This window comes from Artemia sp. Qi Xiang Cuo, chromosome 6 (assembly GCF_049724085.1).
Source record: "Artemia sp. Qi Xiang Cuo chromosome 6, ASM4972408v1, whole genome shotgun sequence".
Lineage (NCBI taxonomy): Eukaryota > Metazoa > Arthropoda > Branchiopoda > Anostraca > Artemiidae > Artemia > Artemia sp. Qi Xiang Cuo.
The window spans coordinates 40,888,588-40,905,760 of NC_142799.1; the positions used below are offsets into that span (position 1 = coordinate 40,888,588).

The window sequence follows — 17,173 nt, forward strand, 5'->3', positions numbered from 1 at the left end:
ATATGAAGTTGACGGGAAAGTGCGTTGGCTTCCGTTTTGGGGGAGCTAATGTTTTCTTCCTATTTTTTTTCTGCATTTGAATTCCCTTAGCCCAAGGACTTACGGATATAATTTTCAAGCTGATTCAAGAATTTTTTTGGGGAGGGGGGGATAGCTACCTTAACAATTTTTTTGTGCATTAAGCTCCTCTTTGTCCAAAGATTGACGGCTTTAAGTTTTAAACTGATTTAGGAAATTTTTTGTGCATTAAGATTTACGGCTTTAAGTCCTAAACTGATGTAGGAAAATTTTTTGTACGCTTCGTCTCCCCCCCCCCCCACCTCCTTCAGTGAAATATTTGATCGTTTCGACCCAGAGAAAGATCCATGAAAGCTTCAAGCCAAAGGAACATCAAACAAGTTCCCATTTTCCCATTATTAATGTTAGAAAAAATTTTCCACAAAGAAGTTTTTCAAAGAAAAATAAAAGCTACATCAAGCCAAAGACGAGCAAAAATAAAGTCAAATCATGCTTCAAGCATAAAACGACCATAAATCTATAGCGCTTTGGATGGATGGGTACGAGGACTAATATTCAAATATATAACATCAATGCATAACCCTTGGGGTCAAACTGAGCTGCACGAATTCTAACCCCACTCCCTTCATGTTACAACCTTGGGAATAGACAGTTACAATCAACCATTCTCCTCCACATACCGTGAAAGTTCCAACTCAATTACCTTAACCTTTCCTGAGATATCGCACGCATATCCTTTTGATGATCTTGGATGCACAAAGTGTCTTCTGATTCAGTTCAACTTCCTATTTAACATGCCTGGCAGTTTTAACTTAGTACCCTTAACCATTCCTGTGCTACGCTCTTTGAAAAAATTGAGCCCACATAGTATGTTTTTATTTAGTTCAACATCCCCAACAACATGCCCTGAAAGTTCCAACGTAATACCCTTAATTTTTCCTGATTTAGTTCAATATCCCCTACGATTTTCACCTTAATATCTTTAGCCTTAGTAGTAGCAGTAGTAATAGTTACAGCTGAAGACGTAGTAATAGTAGTAGTAAGCATACAGTGCCTATTGGTTATTTCAACATCCCCCTGACATAATTTTTACATTTCAACTTAATGCTCTAAGCCGTTCCTGAAATATTGCTGATACGCCCTTTTGACAACATGCGTGGCCATAATGTTTTGGTTTCGTTCAACTTCTCTCCCCCAAACATTCTCTGAAATTCTCACCTCAATACCATTAGCTTTAGTAGCAGTACCTGCAGTACGTACATATTGCCTTTAGGTCCGTTGAATATTCCTCTCATCATGCCCTGAAGGTTTCAACTTAATATCCTAAACCGTTTCTAATATATTACTGATACACCTTTTTATACAACCTGCACGCACATAGTGTGTCTTGATTTAGTCCAAAATTTCCATCAACACTCCCTGAAATCTTCACCCTTACATTTTCCCTTTCACCCTTAGCCTTTTGAGTCCCAGGATCAAACATGCCCGCCTTTCCCAATAACAAATTCTATATATGAACAATGGGCAAACCCTTGCCCAAAGGCCTGTGGGGGTAATTTCATCCTCAGAGGCGTAGTTATTGGATCTTTCGACTATGCTAAACAAAATGGATCTCTAAAAAATTTAATGAAATGTCTTTCGGGGGAGGGAAGCGAAAACGGGCACGGGAAGGAGCTGATTACCTTCTAATTGCTTTTGACTCTTAAAAAAGGCACTCGAATTTCGTCCAATCGAAGGACCCCTGTGAAGATTCTATGACCAGCCCTTGCATGCGGATTTGCCAGAGACAAATAAATAATACACTGTGGGTATTATGGCATTGCCACACATACACTTTGTGGCAGTGCTTTAGAGTTTCAATTTTAGCTTCGAAGCTTATGATTGAAACAGATTAAAAGTCCGAGTAAAAAAAATCATTATCTAGTATGCTGGACTTTGTTGCCTCTTTTTTCTTTTTAGCATTTTTCAATCTTATGACTTATTTTATTAAAAAAAAAGGTGGCAACGCAAGGCCGTACCCAGGATTTTTTTTGGAGGGCGTTTAACTATTTTCGGAGGGGGGGGGGTACACAAAGAAAACTAAAAAAAACCATACACAATTTGTTTATTTCCATTTTTGTTACGTTTTGACGAGTCAGACAAACATTGGGGGGGGGGGTCAAACCCCTACGCCCCCCCTCTCGATGTTTCTGGACACTCGGTAAAAAAATGAGTCGATAAAATCATGGCGCCGAGCGCTACGATTTTTTCGACATGTGGCAAAAAATTTGTTGGTGAAACAAAGAGCGTGAAAATAGCGATATAACATATACCAAAATCTCAATCTAGGGCGGTAAACGCAGCGGTTTTACCAACTCATGCAGTGATTTTATGTACTGTATTCAAAATGGGCATTATGTTAATTATTGACAAAACACTCGGTAAAATTACCAGCAAAAATTAAAAATTTCATGGCTAATTGGAGAAAAAAGCCAAGACATATAGTCTGAGTCTGAGATCCATCCATCTTAGGGCAAAACTAAGGTAGATAGGCAGAGAACTAAAGCATGATCGAGTTTATTTTTATTTGAAATTAAGTGTCAAAGCTTTTGTACTTGTACTTCTGAATTTTTCTTTCAAATTAAAAAAAAAGAAGGAATTTCCAAAATGACAACCCAAAAATTCTGACTTCCTTTTTAGCTGTTGACCAGTATCACAGTCCTGGAAAATATTCCTTGAAACTAAATTATATTATCAAGCCCACAATTCATTTGATTATGATCTATCGACCGCGATCGATTACCAACCTCATGAGTCTAAGTTTGAATAGCTTTAAACCTTTCCAAAGATGTTTTGGAAGACACTGATTTCTTTTTGGTCCTTTAATTCCGCAATTCGAATAAAATCTCTTGAACGCGAATCCCTTGAGAGTTTCTGTGTTTAAAATTTCAGTTTAGGTACACATTAAAATGGGAGTGTGATTCACTTTATTTAAGACTAAAAACACTAAACACGAATGAAAAATAAAACCAATGTATTGCGTCGAACCATAGATTTTATTATTTATTGGTTAAAATTTCCACACGTTAAAATAGACGATAGCACCATGAAAAGAGGTAAATTGGCGATAAATAACTGCTCTAACTGCTTGGTGGAGTAAGTTTCAGTAACTCTTCAACTGTATCAACAGCATGTTCACGGGATGAACGAGCCAATCGTGCTGACAAATCAATATCCATTTGACTTTGAAACGGACCAACTTTATCAGCCAAAGTCGTTGTGTGCATAGGAAGTACTTTAGGTGCACGACGGGACATGTAGCGCTCCACCCACTTGAGAAGAGTCAAAACAGAGTCAGTGTCTGGGATCCGCATATCAGCATAAGTTCGAAGGGTTGGGTTTGTGGTTACTCGGAATGTCGCAGCAATCCCTATAATACAAAAAAAGAATGCTATATTCTAAGACCTAGTGCTACGACGGGACATTTGTCTTGGAATTGTCTTTTTCAACTAGTTCTTCGACTAGTTTCATACCTTATAGCTCCTTCAGATAACATTATACATCCTCCCAACCCAGTGGCGTCGTTTCGGGGGGGCAGTTGCCCCCTCTAATAACTTGGAGAAAAAAACATTATATAACCCACGCCCCTTGACTCTCCGGATGGAGATCTCTCTTGCCCCCCCCCCCTCCAATAAAAATGCTGGAGTCACGCCCCTGTCCTAACCTAAAGAGCTCAGGCAGTCACAGACAATCTTTCTTTGGGATTAACACTGTCTGCAACAAGTACGGTTCTAATCCGTAATAAGCTTAAAGAAAGTTTACTTAATTGTTTTTTAAATTAGCCTGTAAGAACAAAGATGGTTTTTGCAAGTTCTTCCATTCCTTTCACCCACATCTCTCAACTTAACTCCTCAGTTTAGTTTACTCTAATTTTGCAAAAGAAACAAGAAATAAATTCAGTAAAGCAAATTTATTGGGTAGTTATTTCAATATACTGAGCTGGATTATCTCGAATTGTTACAAATTTCAAAAGTTACGAAATATCTCGAAAGTTACAGAATTATCTGTAACTTTCCCGAAGAAGCTTCTCAGCCACAAATCAAGCATCTACTTTTATTACTTATTGAGTTTGGTGTGCTTATAAAAATTAAGGAAATAAAATCACTGTAAGTAAGAGGATTCAGTACGGAAAATTAAGACTTTCTACTTTTTCCATCTGAACAAGTGAAGTTGATTCTATAAACCGAATGACGATTTGAGCTGATAATGAAAGTTCGATCATTTTTGTCATCAATGAAGAAAAGAAAATACTCTGACAAAAAAATTTCAAGGAAAAGTAAAAAGCTGCATTAAAGCCTAAGACGATCAGAAATAAACTGATTTAATACTTAAAACTTAAAGCAAACAGAAATTACTAAAAATAGAAATATGAAACCCAAGACAAACGGAAATTAAACTGAATAATCACATTAAACTTAAAGATAATAAACGCTGCTATTGATTAGTAAATGAATCCAAAAACAAACAGAAATTAAAATATGTAAACAAATCAAGCTTCAAACGAATAGAAAATAAACTGATTATAGACTGAAAAGACAATAGACTGATTGCTCAATTTATGATGATATTAGTTGGTTTAGATTTATGCGAAACTCCTCAATATAACCCAGTCACTGCAGTTGGATTCTTTTACGCTAAGGGCAGGTAATTTTAATGACGGGGCCCATCGTTCGACGGGTGCCCTTAGACAAAACATTAGGCATATGACTTTTTTCTTTCTTAGCTCCGAAAAGATATGTAGGGTACCTCCATAGGAGGCACGGACCAAGGGGGGACCTTGTACCTGGGGGGTCCATAATAGAAACTGGGGCACCCTCGCCCGGGGTCATAAATACAGAACACCATCGTGGGAGGATCCTCTATAGGAGAACAACTGCGGCAGGGCGTAACGGCCTCTGCAAAGGGCTGCCTCGACCCTTTCGGGGTACCTGCAAGACTGGGGACCTTGCAGTCAACTCTATACCAAATTTAGGAGTGGCGCTCATTAAGAAAAGTATGGCCTATTAAATTTCAGAGCATTTGCACTGGATTCTGGATAAAGGATAATTCTTCTGGGCTTTGTATGTTTTGACAGGCGTTTTAGGGCTGAAAACCTCTTCCTAGTTAATTTATCTATTATGGGCTGTCTCCCCGTAGTAGCATAATATTTGTAGGCATGAATATATAATGAGTCGGAGGTAATAGGCTTGAGATTGTCTGTGCAGGATTTTGACTCTTGTTGATAGAAGAGCAACGCCAAGTGCTGAAAACCATGTTGCGACCAAGATGGGCCCAGGATTGCACTAAGCCTCCATTCACGGAGGTCCCAGGGACTTCTTGTTGTCCGGTTCTAAGCCGGCTTAAGCACTTCGGTGTAGACTTGAGAAGATATGTGATCCCCGTCCTGCACTGGTATCTGGGATCATTGCTTTTCCTGAGGCGAAAATAATTCCAATGTTTAAAGAATATAAAAATTGCAACTTGGAATGTTACAACGTTAAAAAATGACTATCGTATCGACATTTTGACTGACGAATTCAGACGCTTCGAACTGGATTTATTAGGAGTTTCAGAAACTCAAATCCCAGGGGTAGGAAGCGAGAAATTAGGTGATGTAGAATTTGTTTACTCAGGCAGGAAGGAAGGATGGGGTACATAGACAGGGAGTAGGGCTCATGATGAATAAGGAAGCTGCTAAGTCTTGTTTAGACTGGGAAGGTATTAATAATAGAATACTAATTGCTCATTTTATGACGAAAAAGTTCAGGGTATCAGTTACAGTAGTATACACCCCTGTAGAACCGACTGACGGAGATACTAGTGACTCAGATAAATTTTACTTACAGATACAGGAGCAAATAGACAGGTTTCCGGACAGAAATATTATATTTTTACTAGGAGATTTTAACGCCCAAGTCGGTAGAAATAGGGGTAGATGCTATCCTAGCCTAGGTAAATTTGGTGTAAGAAAAGAAAATAGCAATGGATACAGACTTTTGCGATTCTGTAGGTACAACAATCTAGTTATAACCAATACGGTGTTTGGTCATAAAATGGCTCATAAGTTAACGTGGTATTCACGTGATGGTAAGACAGCAAACCTTATTGATTATATTATAGTAAATTGAAGATTGGCAGGATCAATACAAGATACTAGGGTATACAGGAGTGCCGTTATTGATGTTAAAAGTAAAGACCACCATCTAGTAGTGTCAAGGGTTAATTTGAAGCTGATATATTGAAAAGCTAAGTACCTTCTAGGAAGTTATGATGTTGGTAGAATCCAGGATGAGAATTTGAGAAAAAATTTCATAGGACAATTGAATACTAAACAAGAATGTTTATTATTTGATAATGTGGACCTTTGATCCTCAGTTATATAGATTATGAGTAAGAGTTCAATTCTGTTGATGAAAGAGCTTTATTAAAGTTGTTATTCTTTCATGATATAACAGTCAAATACACTAAAATGACTATTGATATGTATGAGAATAATACAGCTGAGCTTAAGTCAGGTAATGAGGTTAGCAGCTGGTTTTGTATTAAATCAGGAGTTAAGCAGGGTTGTGTTCTATCCCCCTTTATATTCCGTGGGAGACCACGGAATCAAATGGGGAGGAAAGTCTCCTGGACTTAGATTATGCTGATGATTTATGCATCCTAGATGAAATTGTGAACAAAAGGAATGAACTTTTAGAGGTTTTGCGAGTTCAGGGTGCTAGAATAGGTTTGCAAATTAATGTTAAGAAGACTAAGTCACTAAGGCTAGGAATAAGTGAAGATGAAAAGGTGACGTTAGGTAATGAAAAGATTGATTATGTGGGCAGCTTCACTTACCTTGGTAGTCTTATTAGTAAAGATGATGGGAGCAGTGAAGATGTTAAAACTGTTAAAAGTAGAATAGCTAAGGCTCAGAGTGTTTTTTCATAGTTGAAAAAAGTTTGGAAGAATAGGAAGATAATTTTGCGAACGAGAATTAGAATATTGGAAGCTACAGTGATAATAGTGGTCGAATATGGTTCTGAAGCATGGACGCTCTGAAAAGCGGATGAAGATTTGCTAGACGTTTTCCACAGAAATTGCTTAAGGATTGTTCTGGGTACCCGGCTGACTGACCGTATTTCAAACAATAGGCTATACGAAAAATGCGGTTCAATACCGTTCTCTAGGGCCATAATGAAAGAAAGGTTGAGGTGGCTAGGGCACGTTGTGCGGATGAAGCATGACAGATTGCCGAAGATTGTTCTTTTCGGCCAACTGTCAAGGGCTAAACGGAAAGAAGGTCGTCCCCGTCTGGGGTGGGATGACGTCATAAAAAAAGATTTAAAGGAAATTGGAACTTTGTGGGCGGGTGTAAAAAGGGAGGCTTTGAATAGATTGGGGTGGAGGAGGAGCGTGCTTAGCTGTGTTGGCCTCAAGCGGCTTGGTGCTGCGGTGAGTTGTTAGTAGTAGTAGTACAGTAGTAGTAGTTATCAGCTGGTTTATCCTATACTTGACTACAATACCAAGGATAAAACTAAGCATGCCTAAAAGAAAAAGGAGCAAACCTTTGAGAATATGAAGAGCATCTTCATCAGTCCTGTCATCTCCAGCATAAATTATCCGCACTCTTTCGTTCCAATCGTAGCCGAAAGCAGTCCTTAGGATGTAAACGACAGCAAGACCTTTATCCCAGGGGATAGGAGGCCGTGCCTCTAAAGCACAATGGGCTGTCACACAGTGAAATCCATAATTTTCTATTAACCGCTTTGCTGTGGCAATCAAAGGAGCTCGTTTTTCCTCTGGGGTACTTCTGTAATGCCATGTCATACTAAATCCTTTATTCTCCACCCAAGCACCGTCTTGGCAAACCTAAAATAAATAAAAACAAAATTGAAATTGGCATCACCAAAAGAAGGCTAAAACATCAGTTTCTCTTGATTTTGCCGCACAAGAGGTTGCCTTTATGTGCTTAAAATTAAGCAATCCGATTTCAGTAATTAAAACGCAATCTTAGTATAACAATCAAAGCTATAAAATGAAAAACCAACTAAAAAAAGACAATAAAATAAGACAAAAAAGGTCACATCTTCAAAACAAGATTGAAACCTAATCTTCTCTCGATATCACCACACAAAAACTTGTCATTTTACCTTAAAATCAGCAATCTGTGTTGGCAGCAATTAAAAAGCAGCCTTTATAAAACTTATACATTAATCCTTAAAACCTTTTATTATAAACACGGAGCTTAAGCATGTGAACTGATTGATGAATATACATAAAACTAGAAGTTTATTTTGGACAGAGGTAAGGTAAAAAAAAAAAAAAGGTAAAGAATACGGCATTAGACTTTACAGTCCCTACCGGCAGTGCTGATCTCTGTTTCTTGGCCTTTCAGCCAGGATGGCAAAGCGGGGTCTCTGCAAACCGTCCAATTTGAAATACCTATTTTAAGAGGACCCGTGCACCGAAACTATTTAAAATTATATACCCTCTTGTCTCAGGGCCCTGTTGCTGTAAGTTTCAACCGGTAATGAAAAAAGTTTAAAGCCCATTTGCGAGCCATATAACACCTCTCCCAACAAAATGTGTACTTTTTAGTCCTGGGAACGATCCCTGAAAGTTTCGAGCGAACTGGGCACCCAAGAACAAACACAACCCTCCTCCTTTTACCGTTAAAAGAAACTAGATTAACAATTGACATGAGTTACGGCCTTTGTCCCAAGGGCTGTAGGGATTATGTGATTGCCAGAGGTTCATTTAGTTTACTTTCCGACTGCTTTGAACAAAATGGTTATCCAAACTTTGACCTGATGTCTGGGGGGTTACTAGGGGGCTGGGGAGCAAAAAAGGGCGCAAGGGAAGCAGGGTGACAAGGGGATCTGCAATCACTTTGGGCCCTTAAAAAGGCACTAGAAACTGCAATTTCCAATCGAATGAGCTTCATTCGAAGCTTAAAAGTCCTTGGCAAAGGGGATCCCACTACAGAAAGAAAAATAGCAAATTGGTTCCTGTAAAAACAGAGCCGAACAGAGGGTCAAAAAAGGGGAAAACTTTTATCCAAACACATCTTGAAACTAACCCCGTAAGTTTCAGGGCTCGAAAGGCACTAAAGCATAATGAAGAAGGAAAAAATGACTCATCTCAAAATGGGACCTGAAAAAGGGCCTAAGATGGGCTAAACTCTTTTCTCCGAATGGCTTGAAATTTACACCTGTAACATTCCGGTAAAAGCCAACTTGCATACCCAAAAAAGAATTTTTTGGAGGCATAAGCCCCCCAAAATGTGTAAGAAACTTTCTAGCTTGAAGCTTGTATCTGATAGTCTTTGGATCAAGAAGTATCCACCAATTAACAGTATCGGTGAATTCTCGGGAATGGCCTCGGAGAATGGCTATCGGATCTGCATATTCACAATAGGCTACTTTGGGAACAACTTGGTGGATCAAGTTGGAGCCTTCAGGGAATGTGGGTGTGTGTAAAATAAACTCAGAATTTTTTCTTTGGGGAGGGACAGAAGCGAACGGCATAAGAATTTCGGTCTCCAGTCTGTTCAAAACTTTCATCACTATAAGTCCCTCTGGGACGACTAGAAGCTATTCCTTGTGAAGTGGTGATGTAAACCAAAAGATACTACATGTGCCCACGTTATCTAAGTAGCATATCTGCAATATCTCGGTATCGATTAAAGGGATTCGATTTGAATCTATCAGAACATTGCTTGAGGGTGGGAGGAGGGTCGAGAGGCAAAAATCATTCATGTTTAATGAGAGGGGATGAGGGAGCCAATAGATTTGAGTCTTCAATTCAACGAAAAATTTTGGCACTATTAGCCCCAGCAAAACTTTGAACCAATTCATGGTTAATTAGTAAGGTATATCAAAAGACGGTATATACACCTAAGGTATCAATATAACGGATCTGTATTATCTAAGGGACAGCTGGGGGGAAATTAGAACTTTCAGGGTACACTTAGGGTTGGAATGGGTTTCAAATGTAATATTTTGTGAAAAAGATAAGGGTGCCAAAATATTTCTATCCTCCTCAATGTTTGTTTGCCAAAAAAGGGCTAATAATTTCTATTAAAGCCTTGAAACCTGTGTCCCTGTGTCTATAAGCTATTGAAAAGGAAACCCTTATTACGAAGAAAAAAACTTGTATATTCTTGTTCAGCCCTGTTACTTGACTGAATGTTTTTCGTCATCCGTCAAGACTAAAAGATTTGGAACGCACCAAACGGAACCTAAACATTCGTCTCTCTAATCGGCTTCAAAATTGCAGTCCTGAGCTTCTTGGCCATGCAGATCCTTATACAGAAAACAAATGTGAAACTAATTTTTGTTTTATCGATTTACTGGGACAAATAAACCTAATAAGAAAGTATTTTGAAAAAAAATAGCTTAAATCGACTTATGGAACCCCAAGATGGCCAAAAAGTTTTCTTATCTGATCACCGGGATACTTACAGGACAAGTAGACTTAAAGAACAGAACTTTGGTGAGAACGACTAATTTTAGGACAAACAAGTGATTACTTCGATTCTTAACCTGAAAATTTCCATTTTTTAACGCTGAACTGCTTTAACTTTCTATGCCATACAGACACCTTAATTTAAATTTTAGGGCCGAAGGAACCTCAACCAAGACAAAACACTTAAGGAAATAAATCTAGACTATATTGGTTCGCGACGTCCTAACTTTTTCATTTACAGACAACAAAACTGAACTCTTTCTTTACGACAGACTTTCAGACATGCATTTAATTAAAAAAACAAGCAGTTACAAGGAAATATGACAAAGATTTTTTCGATCAAATGATGAATTAAGATGTGTGCGCATTCAAGGGCGTCTGCAGAATGTGGGTCAGGATGGCATCATCCCTATAGTATACCAAAACTGATGCACATTTTCCATTCATACGGATAATAATCATCTCAATCCGACATATTCTATATCAAAATTACTATTGAAAACTTTTCTGCCCGTAACAACTAATTACTGATAACTTAACTGGATATTAAAACGTTGTTCGTAGTTCAAACTGCAATCCAACATCTTAAATTTTAAGCAGAAATATCCAAAAAACTTACAAATATTCCTAATGCTAAGAAATAATAAAACAATGTCAATTAATGGACGCAGATGGGATGCATTAAACAGAAAGGCAACAAAGCTCTTTTTAAAGGAATATACTTTGTGTTGGCAGCCACAAAGTAAGCTCATCAAAATCAAATTTCTCAACGCTTGACACTTCGTTTTGCCTAATGACTGTCACCGAAATTCAAAAAAGGAAGGAAGTAAACCTATTTCAAAAACTTCAATGCTTGCATTTTTTCCTATGAAAATCAAAGCCACAATTTTGAAATTCTTGCTGAAGTTCCCGCTGGTCTAAGATTATTTGTATCATTGGCTCTTGAAAGCAAAGTTGCCGCGTTTCTCTGTTTTTGGTCAACAGTGAGTTACTAAAAGGGATATTGGGCTAACCGGACTAAATTTATCTGCTGCCATTCTGAACCTAGGAAAAAACCGATTTTAAAGTCAATTTTCCGAAAATCCCGTTTTGGTGCACACAATTATGTACTCATAGAAGGAAGCAAAGGTCATCTTCAAGTTATAATTGCGCTCAAGCGTTTGTTAGGGTTGTTTAAGATTGTCAATTTTACTTAGGTACAGTTCCAACAATGGGAAAATTTTTTGCTCTAGAAAATCTCAGAAGCGAAACAGCAGCCGAAATTACAATCCCGAAAGAAGTGTTCAAGAACCTATATTCGGTCTTTTCCAACTAGCAAGGCTCAAAATTTCCTGTGAAAATACGTCCTAAGTTTACGAAAGAGAAATCCAAGTTTGAATTAGGACCCAGAGGATCTTGGCCTTTAGTCCAAGAAAAGCAGAAACAAACTTAGTCTCTGCTTTGAAATAGAAAAAATTACAAGTTTGATCACTTCGCCAGTAGCCTTGTCTTCTTGCAATCTATCAAGAATTACAAGCAGGGAGGGGGCACGACAGTGCATTCATTTCTGGAAGTTTAATTCATCTACAGCAACATATTTTCTGTTTGACAAAAAGTTGATCTTCTCAACTTCTACAAACTTTCAAAAGTTTTGAAGTAATACCTTGAATTAGGTATTTCTTTTAAGACCACACTCCCTTTTTATGACGAACAAATAAAAGTTCGAATGGGGATAAGATCTTAAATTAGACAGTGGAAACAGAAAAAAAAAACTATTTGTGTATCTATTGCAGTCTATTTTTGATCTAACATGCAGTGAGCGCACTATGAAATGGAAGAGTTGAAAAAAAAAAAACTCTTGAAACCTCTTGAATACATTGAAAAAAAAAGTTATCATGAGAACTGGCATTTCCTGTTCGTAAATGTCAAAAATTAAAGTAAATAATTCTATACCTGCGTCTGAAGATCTTGGAAAAGTTGAGTTAATTTTTGCTCATATTCATTTGGTATAGGATGTAGGAACTTAGTACCATCTGGATGCAAAATTGACAAACCATGGTTGCCAGCGTAAGTTATTGTTTCAATTCCAACTTTTTCCTTGACGTCGTTCACGTCTCGCCCTTTAGAAAAATAATTTTGTAAACATATACATGTACATATATATACACACACACACACACACACACACACACATATATATATATATATATATATATATATATATATATATATATATATATATATATATATATATATATATATATATATATATATATATATATATATATATATATATATATATATATATATATATATATATATATATATATATATATATATATATATATATATATATATATATATATATATATAAAAAACAATAATTCTTTTTATAAACAATAAAAAAGAGAAAAAATATGCCATGATTGTCTAAGTAGTGATGGAATGAACTAAAAACCGCTTCTTGAAATAATTTGCTAATTTTTTTCAGTGTATAGGTTAATTATTTCAAATAATTAAGCTCAAGGTAAAGGCATTCAAGAAAGGCAATTACGTTTTTGTTGTCTTGCTTTCATTGCTCTCCGCACATTTTGCTTAAAAATTAAATTAACCAACGAAAACATGCAAGCTTTGTGTTCTAGAACTCAATTTGTTAATAATCATAAATTATTTGTCATTGCATTAGCCTGAAATGGCATAGAAAAACAAATTCCGCCCTTAAAATGTTTTAACACATATAAGGGGCTATCAAAAACACATTAAACAAAAGCGCTACATATAAAGGAAAAAGCTACAAAATGGTTCTGGTGATCACCTGTCCTCGCATCGTAGTCAACACAAAAGCATTGACTTATTAAAGAATGGCGTTGATCCCTTGTATTTCGTTCTGTCCCGGACTCACCTTATGGAAGGGAAGGTAATACAAATTCGGGACGAGTCGTATAAAAAATTCCAATTAGAAGTATTAAGAATTTATAAAATGAAAGTTCTAGTTCCTTTTGACTTCGAATCACAATGATTGAGGGGCTCACAGTGAGGCCCAAGCCCATGTTTATGCTGCTTCTCTGCTAACCTCTTTCATGATTGCTGCATACGTTTCGTCTCCAACCCTCTTTATTGGACAGTGCTTAAACTCTTGTTTCCGATTACCTATGGCTAGAGACGATTCTACTGCAGCAAGGTCTGTAGGGCTATGCAAGTACATCAAGTAGCTTTTACGTGGACAAACAAAGGCTCAAGATTTCATGTCACCTCAATATGGTATGTTTTAGGAGCAATTGTCAGGCTCCACAAACGTATTTAAGCGTATAGCTTGTAGGTCATCCCCTTTGCTCCACAATGTATATCCAGGATTCTGCCCAGGTATGGGAACAACGGACCAACTGCTTATCTTGAGACACATATTGTTAGAGCAAAATATCAGAAATTGAAGAAGTGTCTTTTCATAGACTTATGACAGCCTTGGACTCTATATTACGATACAGAATTTAAGAAAGCCACGGCTGAAGATTCCTAACAGTAAGTCAGACCTTCAAAGCATATCACAAGCGTACGAAAGCCCAGATTCAGGCTGGTAGAGAGCTGTCTTCAACGTTTCCACTGATTATGGTGTCAGCCATTAATGTACTGTGTATCTTGTTTAGTTTGATTTCATAATCGATTGTGTCATGACCAGAACAATGACAACATTCACAGGCGTTGAAATAAGCTTTAGTCTTGGGACCAATAACATTATTGCTCTATTTATTGAACCTTGTTTAGAAGCTCAGTCTATTCTAATGAAATCAGCTAATGTAGCTTTTCTGACAGACCTCAGGATTGGTTCCTCGAAGACAAAATTTATGATGCCTGGAACATCATCTCACGAACTCCCTCGCCTCTAATTGGACAATAAAAGTTGTTCATATATGTTTGAACTCAAACACCATACCTCCCTTGCAGACTCAACTGAAGAACGTGCATCAGAAACTAGCTCTAGAATTAAAGAATATCCTCAACCAAGATGAATTAAGTACATATTCCACAAATGGCGTTCGATTTTATCAGGAAGAGTATACGAATGACCAACGGGATTCAGTCCCATCAAAATTGGTTTACATGGTTTCTTGAACTTGCTGGTTACAAACCTGAGGCTAATAGTGAAACCTAGGCGTCCAAAATAAAAACGCAAGTTGGGATTTCACAAAGAAAATGTCACTTATTATTGAGATCCGAGTCATGGAAGGATTTTCAGTCTGTATGATTGGACGGTGACTTTGGACCTTTTAGTTCATGCCGTCGTCTCCATCAACCTGACCCCCCCCCCTCATCCCAACTTCACAAAAACAAGCATGTTTTATGCTTTCGATTCATGATTTTTGAGGGACTAATTGACAAAAGCCTGATCATTGAAGGTATTAGTTAAGACTCCCCTCTCCTTTCACACATAGGAACGATGTACCTCTTTTGACTCGTGATCATTCAGGAAATTTCGGGAAATAGTTCTAAATGATTAAATCTTCTTAGATTAAACATCCCTAAGATTATATTAAGGCTAAAACAAATAAAAACATATTAAGCATATTAACCATGGATGACGCTTAATTTACACTAAAATTAGAATCTAAAGATTTCTTAAGCGTGCTGATTACAAATCTGAGGCCAATTTTGGAATTTAGAGATCCAAAATCAAGATTATTATTTTTTCACAAATAATGCCTGATTTAAATCAAAATATGTTTCGAGGATTGATGATGTTGGCTACATTTATGAAGTTAATATTGCATTATGAAAGTCAAATCTCAAAACACAATAGACCCATATCTCACAAACAGTGTTTGATTTTAACTAAAGGTCGTATTTACTGACTTAAGTTTAAAAATACGATCGTTATTAATACACGGGGGGAATTTTCTTATTGAAAATTCTTATTTTTTGAGATCGAAGTAATGCTTGACCGGTAAGCTAATTCTTGGATATACAATTTAACAGTAAGAAATTGGGGGTTTATGGGACCGGTATCCTACATCACATTTTGGTTATGCTTGGGCAAGGTTTGAAAAACGATCATAAATTAATTAAAAAAAATAAGTTTGTCAACTAAAAGTAAGGAGCGACATTGAAACTTAAGGCTAATAGAAAGTACTCCGTATATTGGGGGCGAGGGGTTGTCCCTTCCTCAACCCGTCGCTCTTTAAGCTCATATTCTACTTTTTGTCCCAATCCTTTAAGACTGATTACACAAACACACAAATCGTTGAAATGAAATGAAAAGTATTTTTAGAGCACTATGAAACTTTAGGGTAAAGAGAAAGGGATTTGGAAGGGGCAGCCAACCTCATATGCCGAATAATTTCTGTTCGTTTTAAGTTTTATTGCTGCTCCTTATTTTCAGTTGAAAAAATATTTTTTTTATTCAAACCCGAAGGAGACGGACACTTTTTCCTTAAAAACTTAATTGTAATATCTGTTCGTTTTAAGTTTGATATCTTGTACAATCTATTTTTCTAAAAATGTTCTTTTACTTTCCACGGAAAAACATTGCTTTTTAACGAAATCGAATGTTTTAAGGTATTCATTCACATATTTTCTCATGCAGTTGCCATTATTTGCTCTGACATTTCCATGCCTGTATAAACGTTTGAATCTAATTTGACGTCAATTACAAAATGGATTTTAGGTTTTAAAATATCAAACTTAAACAGCCATCGAAAACACTATTGCTTTTATTGTTCTCTTCATTGTAAGGCTGGTGTTGAATTGAGGCAAAGCAAACTTTGTAACTCCTGATCAATGACTGGCTGAGCTATATTATACCTGGTCCCATATTGCTTAAAGGTATTCATTCTTCAGCAAAAAGTATCTTACTCCTTTCACAACTGCGCATTTGCAGTCATGCAAGGAGACACCTCGTGATTTTACACAATTTTCCAGTTTTTGCTATTTCAAAAAGATCAAAATAGTACAGATACGCAAACATGTGCTTATACTATGCTTTCCTACCAGATATAACTGCAATAAAGACATCTGGTAAATTTGACAGTCTTTCTAGTGTCCGACGTGTTTCATGAGGTAGGACTGCCATGTCTGGGTGAGCAGCTATTGGCGCCAGGGTGCCATCATAATCAAGTAATAGTGCCACTTTTTCTGCATCCCCCAGATGATGATTTAAATACGTATCAATCTCTTCATAGTTTGTTGGTGCTGAAATGGTTTTATCCGGTTTAACCAATTTAGAGTCCATTGCTTGCATAAAAATGTGCATCCATGCAGTTACGTCGTTTTTCCTGTAAGAAAAATTATGCTCGTGTTTATTAATCATTTTATGATATAAATTCGAGAACATTGCCCGAATATATGCTAAAAAACAAACAAAGCTTATCTGATAGAATAAATAGCAAAGTTGGAAACTAAAGGGAAAAAATAATTTTTGCTTCGCAGCCTATACAGCATACTACAAAACTAGCTCAAATAAACTCACCCATGATTTTTCCCTATATTTGTAGAATTACCTTCCTTAACTGTTTACTAAAATGAAAACTGAGATGCACAGATATCAGCAGGGGCAGCGAGGTAAACTCCGTCTTCTGAGAACAATATTTTACAAACCCAGGATCAGCCCCTTCACCAAAGCATGAATCTACAAGGCCTCTGTAGTTTAAGTGATATTGGACTCATCGGAAACGTTTTTTTTTATAGAATTTTCTTGGAAGAAATTTTGGTCATGAGA

General features: G+C 36.9%; 1 protein-coding gene across 1 annotated transcript in view; it reads right to left on the minus strand.

Moving 5' to 3' along the window:
- Positions 1 to 3,034: 3,034 nt before the first annotated feature.
- The window catches only part of Tps1 (Trehalose-6-phosphate synthase 1), a 131,013-nt gene continuing 116,874 nt past the window's right edge, over positions 3,035 to 17,173 (minus strand). The window contains exons 9-12 of the mRNA XM_089090748.1: positions 16,447 to 16,730; positions 12,418 to 12,584; positions 7,584 to 7,887; positions 3,035 to 3,427 (exon numbers count right to left, since the gene is read on the minus strand). Of these exons, the coding sequence (XP_088946874.1) occupies positions 3,138 to 3,427; positions 7,584 to 7,887; positions 12,418 to 12,584; positions 16,447 to 16,730 (1,045 nt within the window). The 3' untranslated portion in view covers positions 3,035 to 3,137. The remainder of the gene's footprint in view (positions 3,428 to 7,583; positions 7,888 to 12,417; positions 12,585 to 16,446; positions 16,731 to 17,173) is intronic.